Below are 21,072 nucleotides of genomic sequence, written 5' to 3'. Positions count from 1 at the left end.
CACTCGGTCCCTGATTTCTTGGATTTCCGTTCTCAGCTGTTTGATGTCAGAGGCTACATCTTGCCGTAGGCTTGCGAAGTCCTCCCTGAGCGTGCTAAATTATATTTTCATAAAGCCCCATGTGATCGGGTCATCTGTGTGTTCTCCGGCCGGTTCCATGTCTTTCTCGTAGGGCAGGGCCACCTGTTGATCGGATCCGTGTCCCCCCATTTTCTTGGAGCCAGGTTTCTGAAGGAGGTATTTAATCGTAGGGTCCTTCTTAGTTCACTGCGTGGACATTTCTGTGGGGCACCACCGAGCGGGCTGAGGGACCGTACAGTCGGCGAGCCACTAGATGAGTTCTGTCCTCCTCCAGTCCGTCAGTATGTCAGTGGCCTACGTTCCCTGGCCCACTGTCGATTCATTCCCATCCCCTGGGGGCGTGGGGTGAGGATCAAGGTCTATGCTCCAGTCCCCGGAAATCCTCTACCCGTCTCGTTGCCGTTGCTGACTTCCTCATATACCCGGGGGACTGCACTTCCAAACTCAGGGTCGGGCCTCTAAGCAGCAGTCAAGGTGGCTGCCCAACCCACAGTGTCTGCTGAATGTCAAAGGGCCTTCCGTGTGGCCGTTTTGCTCCTCGACACTCCAGGGTCTCCACTTGGCGCTCAAAGGAAGGTCACCGTTCAGATAGGTTTAGAGGCAGGTCAATGCAGGCCCTGGGATCAAGGTGGGGACCGATTCACAGTTCCCAGCTCCCAGTACGGTTGCCCCGCTTAATTGTGCGATAGCCAGCACCCGGCGGGGCTCAGCCTACCTGTTAGGGGAGACCCTTGTGCCAATCAACGGTATCTCTATCAACGGCAACAGGTTGATGCAGGGCTCAGGCTCGTCCTGTTGTCCTAGCTCAGGCCTTCCCTCCGGGGAGCCGCAGTAATGCCACCGCTCCAGGGATGCCCCGCCCTGTGCAGGCCGCTTGTCTCCTGCTTTCCACCGGCCCAACTGACCACTGATTCTGCCGCCTCCATTTCTTGTGGCTTACTCTGAGTGCCCACCTGGACGGGGGCGCTGCTTACGGCCGCTCATCGTCACTAGGCCGCTTCCTGTGTCTCCGTTCTGGCGGCCTCGGGTTCCGTCCAGGCCACCTCACCTCAGGGTTCCAGGCCGCTACACCCCAGGGGTCGCCAGCCCAGTTTCGCGACTTCGCTCTCACGGGAGTGCTGCCGGGGCTTTGTCGGGGCCACTGACTGCGATCTACGCAGGCGTGGCGATCCTCTCCCACAGTGGCAGCCAGGTGCGGCAGCCGCGCTATCGTCCAGGCCTCAGAACCAGTCCTCAGTCGCAGCTCCTACAATGCAGATCTCGGCAGCGGCGGGGGAATGTTCTTCATCCAGCCCTGCCTGTTAGCATCCTGGGCCACTGGACTTCAATTCAGCATCATCTGGGGTCTCTAATGTGCCGTGCAGACGCCTTTCTTGGCCCTGGCGAGCGGAGCTCTGAAGAAACGGTGCTACTCCGCCATCTTGGCCACACCCCCACCCTAAATCTTTAAACTTCACAGATTATACATCTCACCAGCTCAATTCACTAACTTTTCAGAAGCAGATACTGTATTATGTTCAAGAAGGCATCCATTTCTATACATTTTGGTCATTCATAAATTATAGTCCATGGACTGCCTTAGAACAAAAATATCCTGTAATAACAGACATTATATTTCTCAGTATATTAGGAGCTAGAATGATAACCCTGAACATTGTATTTGCAGACTCACTCCCTACAAACATGCAAATATTAAATTGACGGCAAGAACTCTGTCCATGGACACAGAAATAAATGATCGGTTAAAGAAAAATAATAGCTGAGTTGAACTCTGTGACCAATTTGTCCTGTGATTAAGGGCTCAAAGAGCAAATTACCGTTGATAGTCACAGAACTTAATATTGAGATCAAGACCACATCAGACATAGAAAATAGGGTAAGGAAGAAAATCAAATGCAAGAGGACAAAAAATAATATTGAAAGTACCCCACAAGAGACTACTAAATGGCCACCTCGGATTTGTTAAGTCAGTAAGAGTCATAAGTAGTAGACAGTTGAGCTTGTCAGTACGTTTTCTGATTTCCAACACATTAACAGTAATCAGAGAGGGGAAGACATTGGAACTGGGGAATATTTTGAGAGTAAAACAGAGGATGAACTTTCACTTGAAGTTATAAAGCGCAAAGGACCTGGACTTTAATAACCCTGCTTGCTAAAGATATGGCCCAAAGAGAAGTGGAGTAGCATGTGACAGACAGGCACGAATGACAGCTTTTCTAACTGCACTGGACAGTGCAAGGGCCTCCCTGAAGAAATGGGTTATTCACAATGTGAATAAATATGTCATCAAATAATTGGATTTAACAAATAGAAAAACATTTCAGAAAAGTTTTTGGGAGCTATAAAGGAATGTACTTAATTCTCATGGAACTCATTTGATGTCTGATTTGTCAGATCACACAGTAGAAAACACTCTCTAAAGAACAAATGCAAATTACCCTCAACTGGTACTGTAGAATTCTGTCTGATTACTTTCACAAGTTTAACCTCTTCTGTGCCCATGACGAGATAGTCTCGTCATGGAGCACGGTCGCGCTGTGCCCATGACGAGACTATCTCGTCATGAAACCCGCCCACTAATGAAACGCCCGGCACAGGAGGGGGAAAGGGTGTGGCACAGAAGAGGCTAATCGAAACTTGCTTCAAGCGTCAATAAAAATAAGGATGCTATGCTTAAGGTTAACAAACAAAGGTGAAAACATTTTGCAATAAAGTATACAGGTACTAGCTCATTAACGAGTAGATGGATACAGGCATTAAAAGGTCTTCAGACCAAAGCTGCTGGGACTCCTAGGGGCTGATTTAGTGTTTGTCGGGCGGAGGCAAGACGGTCGGTATGGGGGAGTACTTACCATACTGAGGGTCCTCCGCTTACCAAATTTAGAGTTTTCCACCATCCCTGCAGACAACTTCGAACATTGAAAAGCAGTCACAGCGGTTCCTGTCAATGTTGTAAAGGTCATGTTTTAGTTTTTTCAAAAATAAAATCCCAAATTGGGATTTTATTTTTGAAAAAACAAAAACTAATGACCCCACACACCATTGGCGCTTTCTCACATGGTGTGGATGTCATTTAAACGTTTTTACCGTCCCATATCACCATAGATTTTCATATACTGCCCATTCGACCACCAACCCTAAAATGGATAGGCAGTCAAACGGCCAAACCTCTGACGGCCCTGACTATGTCAGGTTGTCAGAGGATTACGACAGAGATGGAGCATTCTACATCGCTGACATAATTGCGGTCCACCTATCTGTAAATGGGGCAGATGGACTTTTAGGTTGGCAAAGAGCGTACTCCGTTGCAATAAACTCTAAATCAGCTCGAGGTATCTTAAGTCTATACTGAGGCCCAACATCCAAAAGGCTATTGTAAAATGGTAAATAAATAAAAGCTATCTGATTAGTCTAGAACAAAATCTGTCCTCTTCTTCGACTGCTCAGCAAGGAATTAAATTTAAAACTATAGAGCTGATAAGGGTTGCAAGCAGGTCATTCTGAGGGTGAGCCCAAGTTGTAAAGAAACAATGGCTGAAGATGTTTAATCCAATGTTTCTTTTCATGTAAAGTAAGTGTGACAAATGCAAGGTTTGAAAATCCCACTCCAGAGGTCCAAGGCTATTTATCAGGGAGTGTATGGTTTTCCATTTGCATACTTACATGGATGCATTAACATAAAGTGAGTTCCAAGCAAATCAACAACTTGTCCTTGAAAAATGGAAGAAAAATCATTGAAGGGCAATGGAATATGCACAAACTCAAATGCTGATGTTAAACATTGTACTTTCTTCGGACAATAAGCGAAAGCAACATGTATTTACTGTGATCAGTAAAGGTGAGAGAAGCGTGGGTGACCAGAAAAAGGGGCTAGGATACTGCTGACAGCAAAGCCTGAGAGAGGACAAATAAGCAGAATACTGGTGGGATATCCCCTCTCCAGGAGTCTTGTTATAAGAATCTCAGGCCCTCTAAAATAACCCATCCTTTTCTGACAAACTGTCGAAAGTGCTACTTGTCCCTAAGACTTCCAGGGTGATGCCTGATATTGTAAGAGACAGTTCCTTTCAGTTGGTTTTCTGAAAAGTGAAGTGCAAAATGTGCTCAAAGTACAAATCATTTGATATATTTTACCCACATAGGTAGTTCTTTATGCACTTTTGAGCAATCCTTTTATAACTTTTACTTATTTTCTGTTAAATTGTCCTTACTGGCCAACAGGCACACCCATGCTTTCACATTCAGAAGAAAAACTTTCCACACTAGTATAGCATGTGCGGCAAGAGGTTTCCTTGATCAAATTACTTTTCCGAGAGAGGTAAGATTCGAACATGTCCATATGTATCCAACCCTCATAAAGAATGTTTTACTATTGGTCTCATAGGCTAACCCATATCCTCTGATTTGTGTATGTTGCTACCTTATTTGTCCCGATGAAGACCCCATTGGAAGGCAACTGTGTTGGGGATGAAAATGTGGACGCAATTATATGTTAACTTTAATTGATGTTTACATTGGTCCTAAACCTGTACTCTGATTTTTAGTCTGTGTTTGTTTATAATGCTCAACCATTTAGATCAACATTAATTCTTTATGGTTTTATTCACCAGCAAACTCATTGTTCACTCATGTCACCCATCACATTCAAGGCAGTGTTTTTTGGAGCATTTATTTTCTATACATTTATTGTGACTGTTTGTAACAGTAATTAAAGAAATGGTTACTCTGTTCCGAAGTCTATACAGTTTACTTGCCTAGGAAGCATAGGTTAATAAGCTTCCTCCAAGGGAGCCATTGTTTGATTTGGGTATATTGTGTACCCAGGCTTCCAGAAATACCTGGTTTCTTAATATTCTGTTTGACACAAAATATGTAGGCAAACGAAAAGAAACATGTTACCATCACCATAATCATCATATTTTAGAATACATTTATTAATTTTAAATGTGCAACTGTTCTGGATTATGATCATTGATTCAGTTGTGATGTATTGAAAATAATTGAAAGGGCTGCTTTCAAAGCATAGGCTGTGCCGTACAAAAAGCCATACAAAGAGAGAAATAAATCACAAGCATATTTGCCATGATTAGGGCATATTTAAAAGATCAATGATTTTAATAGGTTAACGTGCAACTTGTCTGAATAAGAATGTCCAACTTGTGTCCGGATGGCAAATATAGATTTCTACAACCTTTCATCAGCTTCATGAACATTGTTCAGATTGTAGCGGTACAAAAGGGGGTGGTGATGGACGGAGCATCAGAACCAATCAAACACTCACACCCAGTCAACAGATCTGGGTTTGATCCATCACCGTTCTTTAGGCCACTCTGCCACCCCAGTTCAGACATGGCCATATGCAAATCAGTCTGATGCTGTGCCTCATGGGAACAGTCCAGCCCGAACTGCCAAGCCGTGTCTTCCCTGGACCGGAAACAAGCTACTTAGGACCAGTTTCTGGCATTTCAGCCATCTTCAGCCAGGCTTGCTTGAATCCAGTGGCAAAGTGAGCAAGGGACTCAACGTCTGAGCATACCCTGCCAACTTATGGCGAACAAAGAGGTACAAAAGGGGGTGGTGATGGACGGAGCATCAGAACCAATCAAACACTCACACCCAGTCAACAGATCTGGGTTTGATCCATCACCGTTCTTTAGCCCACTCTGCCACCCCAGTTCAGACATGGCCATATGCAAATCAGTCTGACCCTGTGCCTCATGGGAACAGTCCAGCTCGAACTGCCAAGCCATGTCTTCCCTGGACCGGAAACAAGCTACCTAGGACCGGTTTCTGGCATTTCAGCCGTCTTCAGGCAGGCTTGCTTGAATCCAGTGGCAAAGTGAGCAAGGGACTCAACGTCTGAGCATACCCTGCCAACTTATGACGCACAAAGCGGTACAAAAGGGGGTGGTGATGGACGGAGCATCAGAACCAATCAAACACTCACACCCAGTCAACAGATCTGGGTTTGATCCATCACCGTTCTTTAGTCCACTCTGCCACCCCAGTTTAGACATGGCCATATGCAAATCAGTCTGACCCTGTGCCTCATGGGAACAGTCCAGCCCGAACTTCCAAGCCATGTCTTCCCTGGACCGGAAACAAGCTACCTAGGACCGGTTTCCGGCATTTCAGCCGTCTTCAGCCAGGCGTGCTTGAATCCAGTGGAAAAGGGAGCAAGGGACTCAACGTCTGAGCATACCCAGCCAACTTATGGCGAACAAAGCGGTACAAAAGGGGGTGGTGATGGACGGAGCATCAGAACCAATCAAACACTCACACCCAGTCAACAGATCTGGGTTTGATCCATCACCGTTCTTTAGCCCACTCTGCCACCCCAATTCAGACATGGCCATATGCAAATCGGTCTGACCCTGTGCCTCATGGGAACAGTCCAGCCCGAACTGCCAAGCCATGTCTTCCCTGGACCGGAAACAAGCTACCTAAGACCGGTTTCTGGCCTTTCAGCCGTCTTCAGCCAGGCTTGCTTGAATCCAGTGGCAAAGTGAGCAAGAGACTCAACTTCTGAGCATACCCTGCCAACTTATGGCGAACAAAGCGGTACAAAAGGGGGTGGTGATGGATGGAGCATCAGAACCACTCAAACAGGAGTGAGCTAAAGAATGATGATGGATTAAACCCAGGTCTGTTGACTGGGGGTGAGTGTTTGATTGGCTCAAACGCTCCGTCGATCATCCCCTTTGGTATTGCCCTAAGTTGGCAGGGTATGCCCAGACGTGGGTCCCTTGCTCACTTTGCCACTGGATTCAAGATAGCCTGGCTGACGAGGGTTATGAACCCAAAACCGGTCCCAGGATGCTTGTTTCTGGTCCAGGGAAGACATGGCTTGGCAGTTCGGGCTGGACTGACCCCATGAGGCACAGGGTCAGACTGATTTGCATATGGCCATGTCTGAACTGGGGAGGTGGAGTGAGCTAAAGAATGATGATGGATTAAACCCAAATCATTTGACTGGGGGTGAGTGTTTGATTGGCTCAAACGCTCCGTCCATCATCCCCTTTGGTATTACTTAGTTCACCCTAAGTTGGCAGGGTATGCCCAGACGTGGGTCCCTTGCTCACTTTGCAACTGGATTCATGATAGCCTGGCTGACGAGGGTTATGAACCCGAAACCGGTCCCAGGATGATTGTTTCTGGTCCAGGGAAGACATGGCTTGGCAGTTCGGGCTGGACTTACCCCATGAGCCACAGGGCCAGACTGATTTGCATATGGCCATGTCTGAACTGGGGTGGTGGAGTGAGCTAAAGAATGATGATGGATTAAACCCAGATCAGTTGACTGGGGGTGAGTGTTTGATTGGCTCAAACGCTCCGTCCATCATCCCCTTTGGTATTGCTTTGTTCGCCCTAAGTTGGCAGGGTTTGCCCAGACGTGGGTCCCTTGCTCACTTTGCCACTGGATTCAAGATAGCCTGGCTGACGAGGGTTATGAACCCGGAACCGGTCCCAGGATGCTTGTTTCTGGTCCAGGAAAGACATGGCTTGGCAGTTCGGGCTGGACTGACCCCATGAGGCACAGGGTCAGACTGATTTGCATATGGCCATGTCTGAACTGGGGTGGTGGAGTGAGCTAAAGAATTTTGATGGTTTAAACCCAGATCAGTTGACTGGGGGTGAGTGTTTGATTGGCTCAAACGCTCCGTCCATCATCCCCTTTGGTATTGCTTTGTTCGCCCTAAGTTGGCAGGGTATTCCCAGACGTGGGTCCCTTGCTCACTTTGCCACTGGATTCAAGATAGCCTGGCTGACGAGGGTTATGAACCCGAAACCGGTCCCAGGATGCTTGTTTCTGGTCTAGGGAAGACATGGCTTGGCAGTTCGGGCTGGACTGACCCCATGAGGCACAGGGTCAGACTGATTTGCATATGGCCATGTCTGAACTGGGGTGGTGGAGTGAGCTAAAGAATTTTGATGGTTTAAACCCAGATCAGTTGACTGGGGGTGAGTGTTTGATTGGCTCAAACGCTCCGTCCATCATCCCCTTTGGTATTGCTTTGTTCGCCCTAAGTTGGCAGGGTATTCCCAGACGTGGGTCCCTTGCTCACTTTGCCACTGGATTCAAGATAGCCTGGCTGACGAGGGTTATGAACCCGAAACCGGTCCCAGGATGCTTGTTTCTGGTCCAGGGAAGACATGGCTTGGCAGTTCGGGCTGGACTGACCCCATGAGGCACAGGGTCAGACTGATTTGCATATGGCTATGTCTGAACTGGGGTGGTGGAGTGAGCTAAAGAATGATGATGGATTAAACCCAGGTCTGTTGACTGGGGGTGAGTGTTTGATTGGCTCAAACGCTCCGTCGATCATCCCCTTTGGTATTGCCCTAAGTTGGCAGGGTATGCCCAGACGTGGGTCCCTTGCTCACTTTGCCACTGGATTCAAGATAGCCTGGCTGACGAGGGTTATGAACCAAAACCGGTCCCAGGATGCTTGTTTCTGGTCCAGGGAAGACATGGCTTGGCAGTTCGGGCTGGACTGACCCCATGAGGCACAGGGCCAGACTGATTTGCATATGGCCATGTCTGAACTGGGGTGGTGGAGTGAGCTAAAGAATGATGATGGATTAAACCCAGATCAGTTGACTGGGGGTGAGTGTTTGATTGGCTCAAACGCTCCGTCCATCATCCCCTTTGGTATTGCTTTGTTCGCCCTAAGTTGGCATGGTTTGCCCAGACGTGGGTCCCTTGCTCACTTTGCCACTGGATTCAAGATAGCCTGGCTGACGAGGGTTATGAACCCGGAACCGGTCCCAGGATGCTTGTTTCTGGTCCAGGAAAGACATGGCTTGGCAGTTCGGGCTGGACTGACCCCATGAGGCACAGGGTCAGACTGATTTGCATATGGCCATGTCTGAACTGGGGTGGTGGAGTGAGCTAAAGAATTTTGATGGTTTAAACCCAGATCAGTTGACTGGGGGTGAGTGTTTGATTGTCTCAAACGCTCCGTCCATCATCCCCTTTGGTATTGCTTTGTTCGCCCTAAGTTGGCAGGGTATTCCCAGACGTGGGTCCCTTGCTCACTTTGCCACTGGATTCAAGATAGCCTGGCTGACGAGGGTTATGAACCCGAAACCGGTCCCAGGATGCTTGTTTCTGGTCCAGGGAAGACATGGCTTGGCAGTTCGGGCTGGACTGACCCCATGAGGCACAGGGTCAGACTGATTTGCATATGGCCATGTCTGAACTGGGGTGGTGGAGTGAGCTAAAGAATTTTGATGGTTTAAACCCAGATCAGTTGACTGGGGGTGAGTGTTTGATTGGCTCAAACGCTCCGTCCATCATCCCCTTTGGTATTGCTTTGTTCGCCCTAAGTTGGCAGGGTATTCCCAGACGTGGGTCCCTTGCTCACTTTGCCACTGGATTCAAGATAGCCTGGCTGACGAGGGTTATGAACCCGAAACCGGTCCCAGGATGCTTGTTTCTGGTCCAGGGAAGACATGGCTTGGCAGTTCGGGCTGGACTGACCCCATGAGGCACAGGGTCAGACTGATTTGCATATGGCTATGTCTGAACTGGGGTGGTGGAGTGAGCTAAAGAATGATGATGGATTAAACCCAGATCAGTTGACTGGGGGTGAGTGTTTGATTGGCTCAAACGCTCCATCCATCATTCCCTTTGGTATTGCTTTGTTCGCTCTAAGTTGGCAGGGTATTCCCAGACGTGGGTCCCTTGCTCACTTTGCCACTCGATTCAAGATAGCCTGGCTGACGAGGGTTATGAACCCGAAACCGGTCCCAGGATGCTTGTTTCTGGTCCAGGGAAGACATGGCTTGGCAGTTCGGGCTGGACTAACCCCATGAGGCACAGGGTCAGACTGATTTGCATATGGCCATGTCTGAACTGGGGTGGTGGAGTGAACTAAAGAATGATGATGGATTAAACCCAGATCAGTTGACTGGGGGTGAGTGTTTGATTGGCTCAAACGCTCCGTGCATCAACCCCTTTGGTATTGCATTGTTCAGATTGTGTCAATCAAACAGGGCCGTCTATAGCGTTGGTGGCGTCCTGTGCGACAATGTCTGTTGGTGCCCCCCCATGACCACCTCTGCCACGGATTCCCTCACTAGCACCCTTTACCAGTGCCTCTCAAGTCTCCATAACCACTGTCTCTCAGATTCATTTAGTTTTATAGCACCACTCATATCAGTGTAAGGTCACAGAACTTTATACCACACACACATTTCACAGAGGCAATCATATGTGTGTAAATTAGTGTATAGGAAATGTTACATCAGACAGTACTACAAAGTGTAGTGCAGGAGTGGCATGTCAGCGATACGGGTAGGCAATATAGTTAAAGTTCTTATTCAGGAAAGGCACAAATTCAGAATTTAAAACGCAACATCATTGTTAAGGGTTCTCTTTCATAATAAGAATTGTTTTCTACCCAAATGAACCCTTTTACCAAGATTAGGATAACGAAACACTGGACAAAAAAACATATAGCTCTAACATATACCTTGCAGTTTGCAGCAGCTCTAGTTAATGGCTCAATGTTCTAGATTAGGATTTTGACTTAAAAACGACAAGTAACAAAAGGAGCTCTATTACAGAAGCAGTTACCCACTGACTTATTTACATTATATACACTTTGTTGTCTGCATGGTACACTTTCTCAGCAGCAGGCATTTTTACCCTCTGCGCTACCTTAGGATGAGTCAAAATTTCCACTAGACAAACCTCCGGTCTCTTTCCAGAAGACGATTAATCACGGGACTTCTCTTGAAATTTTAATTGAACTGAAAGTTGCTGGGGGCCAGGAACGAGGCAGCACGAGCTTTTAAACTGATGATACACCTTTTCAAAAATGACGCCTCCACCCCAAGTCAACGCCCGGTGCGGTCGCACCGATCACACCGCACTAGAGCCGGCCATGCATTCAAACCTGGCATTATGCCAGGACACAGCAAATAACTGAGGAGCACAGGAGATCTGAGAAGAACTCTAGCAATATGCAATACTGCCTTGCAATGTGTCATGGGGGTACCTCATTAATCCTCCACTCATTTTGAGCAACTTTGTAGAGTTACGCATCCCCAGCCTTGTAACCTCCACCACATTCTGCCAAATTGGTTTATTTTGAATGTTAACAATCTACAACTTGATTTGCAGACAGAAAAAAATCAGACCAATAAGCAGGGTCTTCAAAAACGTGACTTTCTTACAGGATCTAAAATTGTCGACTATGCTGGTCCATCACATTCTCTCATTCAGCCAACCCCTATTTAAGAGAATGTATGGAGAGGTTCTAGGTACCACTGGCTTAACTTAACTAATAATTCAGATGTCTCCATTTCTGTTGCTAGCTAGGTTCATGCACCTCAAAACACAATAATGTGACACAATTTTCACCGAAAGATGTGACTCTCAAGTGAGAAGCAACCACAAGCATTAGAGACTGCGCATTCGACAACAGACCTTATTCAAACAAGTGACTACAGCAAAAGATAATCCCCACCCAACTGAAAAATCCCTACGATTCATAACTTCTTACTTTAGCTCTGCATACGATACGTTTCAAAATAAAGCATTTAAATAAAAAGGTGTTTTTAGTGCTCAAATCCCAACCAAATTATGATACAGCATTTCTTGTCAGCGAATGAGAGACATCAATCCAAAGGAGGTTGCAGGAGTTAGTTTACCAGACGTAGCCCGTCACTAAGGGTGGAGGGGCACCACTCCCGCTCCCTTTTTCAAGCATGATGATTGTCTGTCAGACTGTGCAAGGGTCAGCTGGACAGACACCCATCATGTTGGGGCCAGAATCCAAGCATTTTAAATATGCTTATATGCATACGCCAGGCAGCCTGAGCCAGGCTATGTTGGGCTGAAAATTTCGTGACCACATCAGAGCAGCAGAGACTTATGAAAGCCTCCCCCTTATGACAAAGGACAGACTCAGACCTGGGAGCCCCAGTTTTAATCCCTGAAGTGCTCAGGCCCGACTGTCCATCAGTAATGTCGTATCACAGAGTGGGGGGGGGTCAGCAACTCTCACTGACCCCATCCGAATCTGTGAGGAGTTAGAGAAAATCCACTGCTCATTGGTTGATCCATGAGAAGGTCAGCCAATAAGAAGAGATGATGGGATCTTCTGTCAGTCCCCTCCTTCCTCGAAGCCTCCAGGAACTACTGAGGCCTTTATGCTGACCACTCGATGTCACTGCCGTCGCCCAGTAAGTGTCTGAATGTTGGATGTGTGTGTATACTTATGAATGCATGTGGCTTTGTGTTTGCATGCTGTGAATGGGTGTGCGTATGTGCTTATGAATGGGGAGCGTATGTGCGTGTGCTTGTGAATGGATGGGTGGGAGGGTGTCGCTGAGTGTGCATGTGGATGGGTGGGTGTGAGTACGTGTGTGCTTGTAAGTGGATGGGTGGAAGTAAGTGGATGGGTGGAAGTGAGTGTGCACCCACATCACTGCTCAGCCACATAACTGGCCGCCACTGTGGTTGCCCACCACATTCTTTAACAATGCCTAATTAAAATTGTTCTGTAAACCGAAGACCAGCAAAAGCTCTTTCACATTACCCATTGCTCAACAGAGAAATTGAATGCTATCAGAAAATACCCATCAGTACTTTTACTGGAGTTCCCAAACAGAATGGCTTTTTAAGGGTGCCACAGGCCATAATTCAAGCAAGGAAAACCGACCTTCTTTCCCTAATTGGATAATAAAAGACAGCAGTAATTGAGGTTCAGTGGGCCTCTCACAACCTTGTCCCCAGTACTATTGCAACTTCTGCCCAATGATACTGATGATCCTAGACAGATGCCGACACAAAGCCAATATTTCATTGCAAAGTTTAATTTCTTTTCAGTTGTTCTATCCCATTTCTCTCTCCCACCAACAACACACAAACATCCTCCATGTGAAGAAATTGGGACTGCCTTGCAGTACAGTTTAATATTCTTACAATTCTATAAACCATACATAAGATACATAACATACCTAAGAGCTTATGTTTTGCACGGTTTATGTTCAAAGAACCCTCCGCACCGCCCCAAGTGAAAATGAATCCAAGTTTGGAGTGCACTATGCATACCATGTAATGAACGTGTTTGAAAATTGCAAAATGGCTGTGAACAGCTGACATTGCAACATCACCTCATCTGTGTAAAAACCTTTCCTCTGACTTCTCATCTAGTTACTAAGGAGAGGCCCATTTGGATAAGGATAGGATGTCTTTGTGGTACCCATATGAGATTGGTCTTTCAAATCCAATGAAAATAAAACCATGTATATGCATACAGAGTGATAAACTTGACCGGAAGGTAAGTCTACAAATCAAGATATTTACTGCAAGGCAGGAGCTAATGAGAGTCTAACATATATAAATAGCAGCACTACTCTCTGCTACACTGAGAATTACAGCCCAATAGTTCATAAGTACTCTGAAGGAGGGTTCAAGAAGCCAGATTCAGTGGGAGACTCTCAGGCTCTTCATCTTTTTACATGAATAAAAGTCACTCTTCCCACGTACTGACTGGACTGCAGTCTGACTTCTTCAGTTGTGCACGATCTGTCATGAGCTCTTCATAGACTAAGACATCGCACTCCATCACCTGGCGGGAATAAAAGAGAAAGAAAAAGAATCAGTTACGTTAGGAGTTTGATGCAGTCCCCCACCCTCCATTCCACTAAAGAAGTTCCACAGCTTCAAATTTAAGGCACACAAGAACCCTGTGTCACATCCCCATCAAAGGAAGAAGCAAGCATTTGGGTCAATGCCCATTTAACCGAAATCTGGAATGATCCTACCCAAAGGGAAGGAGACTTTCTGGGTTAATGAATCTGGAGTAAACGTGGGGAGAGGAAAATAGCCTTGTTGGACAGGGAAGTGTCTGTTTCCTCTTCAGCAGGTAATCTTTTCTACATTTACATTCTCATATCTTGTCAGGATCTTTCCTGCAAGGGCAAGGTATGTGGAAGATATCCTCAACTGTGAAAGAAATGATTACTTACCTGTCAACACCAGTTTGGAGCCTGTAACATTATAGATTCAGATGCATTGTTCTCTCCTGCCTTCTAGTGTTAGGTTCAGAATATTACAGCTCATTTGTTTCTGAAGTCTTCGTTCTGATTTTGGGCATGTGTCGAATGACTTGTTATCATATCCAGTGAAACCCCAGTGGATATGGGCATAGACCTCCTCCACCTTTCATAATTTCTTTTTCCCTCAATCGATGTATTTCTGTGTGCATTAGAAATGCGTGTATGCTTTCTATTAGATATATGCTTCTATCCTATCCCCAGGGAGGTGAAATGGTAGCATGCAAATCTACAACAATACAAGCTGCAAACCGATTTTTACATCATGTTTTCTGTTTACAACTTGTGTTGTTGTAGTCGATCTCATAGTGTGCATAGAGTTGAAAGCAGCACCCCATAAAATGGTGCCGTGAGGAAAGTAGCACATGGCGAAGCAAATAAAGCCTTTTAAAATGAAAGAGCCTAAACATGTGCTATAAAATGTAGCAGCAAGAATGAAAAACCTGCCTGGGCTTCAGAAATAAAAACTGAATTTTTTTTTAAAGTGACACGCAGGTATTTTGTGCTGCAAAGTGAAAACATGAGCTTTGAAATTCATGTTTTAGTCAGACGCTTTTCATTTAGCAATTCATGTAAAACATTGCACAAGTAATTCATAGCTTGAATCAATGTTCATTCACCAAAATATCAGAAAATATTCAAAATGGCAACAGAAATTCCATGTTTTCAAAGTAGCGATTTACCCTCCGAGGACTTTTGTAATGTTAATATGCCCTGCATGCCTTACTAGCTTGCCCCCATTACCCAACTTACCCACCTCCAAGGTATTTTTGATGCCAAGTGTGTGTGAGACAATCATGCATATGTGCTGAGGCTTGTATGGGTAAATAAACTGAAAAACTATTGGGGGGGAGGATCTGTGGTGAGGAGAGGCATATCAAACTTGCCTTCCTTTTACATCGGTGCCCATGTACCGTTCTGAGAAGATTACCAGTGGAGCTGCATGCTATTTTTAGGTTTCGCAGCTGTGCTTATTAAATCTTTTGTATTTAATATATCTTAAAAGGGGGCCCTTATCAGTTCTTATTGCTGAATCACTGTGTTCATTCGCTTTTGTGTGAATCTTTCATTTTGTTAAATTCTCCTGGCTGCACGCATTCACAATACTTATACTAAAGCTTTTCACACTGTTTAAGCCCCATTCACTGTCAAGATAAGATGTCTTCCCATGGAAAAGGCAGACAGCTTCTAACAGCATGCTGGAATGCTTGCTTTTTATTACTTAGTTGTGTAAAGCAGATGCTTCAGCCTTAGAACATTTGTGGTATTTGCTATTCATGCCTCAGTACCTTTCTTTGCACTTTGTAGGCATTATCGGATAGATTTTTTCAATTTAATCAATTTGGTCATTATGATCAAATTCTAAATGTTGTAATAAACACCGCACGTTAAAAATAAAGTAAATATACAAGAGCTATGCTATATTTTACTACTAAACAAGGAGCCACAACTGCAGTTACCTTGCAGACAACAGGGTCATTCTTTGATTGGTGCAGAAGGTGCAGTAGCACTAGGCCCAAAAGTTGTCAGAACTTCACAAAACAAATAATATTGCTATATTTGACTACTAAACAAGCAGTCACAATTGCAGTTACTTTGCACTTAAAAGGGACTTGAATTGAATGGTGCAAGAGGTGCAGTGGAACTGGGGCCAAAAGTTCTAGGGAACCCGCTAAACCCAGATTATTGCTAAAATTGAAAACTTAACAGGCAGTCACAAGTGCAGTTACCTTGCAGTCATGATTTCAATGGTGCAGTGACACCAGAACCAAAAGCTCTAATTACCCCATTACACACCTACAATTGCTAGATTTTACTACTAAATAGGCAGTCACAAGTGCAGTTACCTTGCAGACAACAGGATCATTATTTGAATGGTGCAGCAGGTGCTGTGGCACCGGGCCCAAAAGCTGTCAGAACTCTCGTAAACACCTAATATTGCTATATTGTGCTACTATACAAGCAGTCACAATTGCAGTTACCTTGCAGTTAAAAGAAGCTTGATTTAAATGGTGCAGCAGGTGCAGTGTCACCGAGGCCAAAAGTTGCCATAACTCAACTTAACACCAAATAATGCTATATTTTACTACTAAGCAGGTAGTCACACATGAAGTTATCTAGCAAGTGCCAGGGTCATGATTTGAATGGTGCAGCAGTTGCAGTAGCACCAGGACGAAAAGCTCTAGGCTCTCAAGTAAACACCCAATATTGCTATATTTTACTACTATATAGTCGGACACAATTGCAGTTATCTTTCAGTTACAAAGGGGCTTGATTTGAATGGTGCAGCAGGTGCAGGGGCACCAGGCCCAAAAGTTGTCAGAACTCCTCTAAACACCTAATATTTCTATATTTTGCTACTGAACAGGCAGTGACAATTGCAGTTACTTACAGTTATAAGGGCCTTGATTTAAATGGTGCAGCAGGTGCAGTGGTGCCGGGGCCAAAAGTTGTCAGAACTCCACTAAACTAAACTAAATTGGTATATTTTACAACTGAGCAGGCAGTCACATGTACTCCTCTAAACACATAATATTGCTACAACATCAATTAATTCTATTATTTCCCTCTTTAATTTTTCAAAAATGTTCTATTACTTACCCGCACTATACCACTAGTAACAGCACAATATATTGCGTTTTTTGTACATAAACAAGTCATGACACTTTAACAGACTCTCTGTCACTAATATTGAACAACTACACAGCAAACTACAACAAAAACAGCTTATAATTAATCACATAGGTGAAACCTAATGCATTTACCAATTTTTGTTGAATCTGTAGTTACAGACAGGTCTGTTTTTATAAAGTGCCATGGGCAGAACCTATGCTATCATCATGGCTGTGTATGTGAAAGAAATATTGGTTAACTAGAATCCGAAATCTGTAAAGAATGAATGTGTATGGTTATAAGTCAATTTCCAATGGTAGAGCATGGCACAAGATTAGTGGTAGGTAATCACCTCCTTGATGAGCAAGGAGTGTTTCTGACATTCTTTTAGCTTTTGTGAAGCAACAGATATTAAGGTGTGGGAGGAGGAAGATAGGGATCCCTATAGAAATGCAGAAGACTTTTTACCAGTGGACTGTCTGATTGTTCCTTCATCAGCCCTTCTTTTACGATAGATGTAGGATGTGTCGAGTTTTCTAAGTGGAGCATGGCAAAATAGGTAGGGCCTGGTTTTTGTCCCTTTCAGAGGTGCAACTCCAAAAGGTTCATGGCCGTGAGCTGAAAGAGATTCCCTCTTTACTGTGTTCTTGTATTGGGTGTTCTGCCTGGAAACACGCATCATCGTTTCCTGCTGGGGGACCATTGCCTGAAGACAAAGTCTGTGTTTTACTAGAGAAGCCCCAAACACAAACTGAGGAAAACACCTCATTTCCTATCTGGGAAAGTGCTGAGAGAGCTGGAAAGTTCCCCAAATAGTTTCAAGATTTCTTAGGGACCGAATAAGCAACACTCAGAAGAGAGTTATGGAAAACTCTTGAGATCCACGGCCGATTTAATGATAGTCAGACTCTCAGTGGTAGAGGAGAGCAGAAGGTGTGCCTTGGTAAGGAGTCTACCTGATCGTCTAAGAAAGGGAAACAGAGGTCACCCCTGCAAGGAGACATCTGCCCAGAGGAGAACCTGAGGTGCAGTTACTTAGAAGAGGTATTTGCTCAGACCAGCAGATGGGTAGGAGGGACTTTGCAGTAAATGGACCAAGTGCTGCAGTGGGTCTCTCTGCATCCCGCTGTTTGAGCCAGGCACCCGTCCCCAAAGATTACAAGTGTGACTGCTGCCCATGGTCCCCCAGACAAGGAGCTGAAGTGACTCATGTTATCTCTCTGTGAACCTGGCATGCTGCACCAACTAAGAGAAGCGTAACCACCTTATGCAGTCTTCCTTGTGCTGTGTCCTGCAAGAACATTGACTTGTGCTTCTACTAAAAGTGACTTATGACCTGACAAGGCAGCTGACAGACTCACTATTGACCTGTGGGTAGGCTTCTATCACTTTTTGGGTAGGGAGTTTGTGTTCGGGATGGAATTGTGCCAACAGAAATTGCAGAGACCCTCCTGAACACTTGTGATATCTGTAGTTCCACCAGTAGTGTCACGAGAAAAGGTAGAGCTACACACACACAGTAAATCCAGCGAGGACTTTGTACAGGGGTATCACTGCACTGTTCAAATTAATCGCCTACTGAACGCTTCCTCAATGACAAGCACGGCTCGTAACTTAGACTGTGGGCCTAACTTTCAATTGTTAAGAAACTGGTTTCTAATAAGAGAATTACCTGTGGGTTACAGACATAATAACTTGCTTGCACTTGACATTGTAAATGTGTACCCCTCATTTAACCAAACAGATTACTTTTGCTTTATCTACAACACCCTATTATAAGCGTGATTTCCCTTGGATAATCTTTGCGTTGGACAATTATGATTCAGTTACAGTGTGCACATTTTTAGCTCTGCCCCCTTCAGCAGCCTTGGACAGCTTACCTCACCATGTGAGTCAAGTGCTAAAGGGGTGTAACTAAGAGTCCAGTTTTTATTAGCCAGAATATGAAGGGCCGTGCAACACATGTGGTAAAAGACTTCAACCACCTCTGTAGTTGCCCATTAATCCCTGCATACCCTGGGATACCCACAATGGTTGTGGCATGGAGTGTGTCAGATCAGAGGCGAATGCAGCCCCCATAGCAACTCCTCTGGTCTGAAAACAATATAGTGTAGAGGTTATTAAACCTATTGAGGATTATCCATTTGACTCTTCTGAACAAATGCTGGTGACAATGGATGTAACATTATTGTACTCCAACATTACCCAAGAACCGGCTCTGGAAACCATCAGAGGGTTTCTTGAAAGGAGATAACATCCCATTGAGGTCCTGAATGTCTTCACTGTCGATCTTCTCAAAATAGCCAGGACTAAGACCTTCTTTGTATTCCAAGGCGACTAATATTTTCAGAGCAAAAGGGTCCCTATGGGGCTGCTTTCACCCCTGATCTGGCCATTCTCTACAACGACCAGTACGAGAAAACTTGTTTTTATAATGAAATTAATCCCTTCACTGTCAATATCCCCCTATGGAAGTATTAGAAAGATGACATACATATGATTTGGACAGGAAGTGAATCCAACATACAACTCTTTTATAAGTGGCTTAACAACACATCAGAAGATATCAAGTTTACAAGCTCCCAGAGTTGGCAAGGAACCAACTTCCTGAACCTTTCAATTAAGGTTGACGATGGCAAACTGTATACTTCTTTATAGCGAAAAGAGACTCAACGCAATACTCTGTAAGGTACTCCAGCCATCATCCCAGAAACCTGCGTAACAATCTCCCATATGGATCATTTTTACCTATTATGAGGGAGGATTACTTTAAGGAATCCAACACCTTGGTGACAAAGTTTCAATAGCAGGAATACCCTAAGGGACTTCTTAAGTGAACACGCAAACGAGCATGGTCCTGCCCCCGGGATACTCTGTCCAAGCCCAGAGAGAGAGTGGACAGCTCACAGTAGAGGATGATCCGTGTGTCCGCCTTTTGTTCGAAAAGCAATGACATAAAACAAACATTAATAAACACTGGGGACTCATCTTGGATGAGCGTGACCTGAAGGAGAAATCCATGTACGTTTTTAAAAAGGGTAAGAGCGTCAAGGACCATGTTATGAGTGCTCTGCTTAAATCACAGAGCAATTCTGATATGCTTTGATACTGGAACCTTAATCCCTTTACAGTCCACTTCAGTTGTGGTCAATGCAAAGCGTGTGCCATCACATTGACGTTGTAGGATTTCACACACAATGGGCAGAAATAAATCGTGAACAGCCATACCAACTGTAAGTGTGGTCATAAAATGTCCATGCAACCAATGGTACATGGGCCAAACACTACAAAAGGTCAAGGAAAGAAAATTACAACACTGCAGCAGGATACGATGCAAGGTATCAGGAGGCCCTCTTAGTTGAACTTTTTGCCACACTGAACCACCCTGTAGAGAGTCTCAAGAGGTTCGTAGTAGGAAAGATCACCATTAACCCAAAGAGTAGTAAGATCACCAATATCATCAACATGCGAGGATGTAAGTGGATATATCCGCTTGATACAGTTTCTAATAAGATGAATGAGTTTGAGAAAATTGATAGACAGGCGGCTACATTAAATAATGAATAACTCGAAATTGTATTACCGTGTGTTCAAAACAACTTAATTGATCACTTGTTACAGTTATGTCTGTTATAATACCTCTCTAACCATACGGGAAATGAACATAATTTTAAATGAATAGAAAATATTACATAATACAGGTTTGTTTTCTGATATGAACCCCATTAAAGAAAACTGTGAGAATCCAAGATTTAAAAGTATATAACTACTGGCATTTATTACATGAACACCTTGCTAGAAAGCAATGAAGTGATCTACAAATTGCTCTACAAAGGTGGCCCAAACAGATATACAAGGGGTCTGGTGAGATAAGGAGATGATGGAAAACAGGAGGGGAAAGGATACTTAGAAGTGGTTACTTTAGCCCAGTCCATTATCCATGAAGATTACACCAGAATGACGTGTTGCTTCATATAGTGAGTTTTTCTGTTTGTTCTGGCACTGAAGGAGGGAAGGAGCAGCTGGAGGCAGTACCACTTTATAGGAGAGTCATAGGAGAAGGTCTAACATCTTTTCTTTTCTTCATTTTATTCTTTAGAGCTTAACAATGCCGTGGGTGCTGTCTTACTCACCAGAGATCTTGATCTTAGTTGTGAAGTACTGGAGGTTGCTTGGGTTTAAGATTTTATAGGTCACAATAAGGGAATTGATAAAGCAGGGCAGAGGAAGCCAAGGGAAGGAAGTTCACATTTCTTAGTCCCTTGATCAAACGGCCAGTGCCTCTTCCGAGGTGCCACGTGGTGT

General features: G+C 44.8%; 1 protein-coding gene across 1 annotated transcript in view; it reads right to left on the bottom strand.

The window, feature by feature from the left end:
* Positions 1-21,072, bottom strand: part of CTSF (cathepsin F) — a 303,262-nt gene that overhangs the window by 196,921 nt on the left and 85,269 nt on the right. The window contains exon 3 of the mRNA XM_085625496.1: positions 13,586-13,667. Within this exon, the coding sequence (XP_085481622.1) occupies positions 13,586-13,667 (82 nt within the window). The remainder of the gene's footprint in view (positions 1-13,585; positions 13,668-21,072) is intronic.

This window comes from Triturus cristatus, chromosome 9, assembly GCF_964204655.1.
Source record: "Triturus cristatus chromosome 9, aTriCri1.1, whole genome shotgun sequence".
NCBI lineage: Eukaryota > Metazoa > Chordata > Amphibia > Caudata > Salamandridae > Triturus > Triturus cristatus.
Note: the sequence above shows the minus strand (reverse complement) of the source record. Positions and strands in the feature narration are given on the sequence as shown.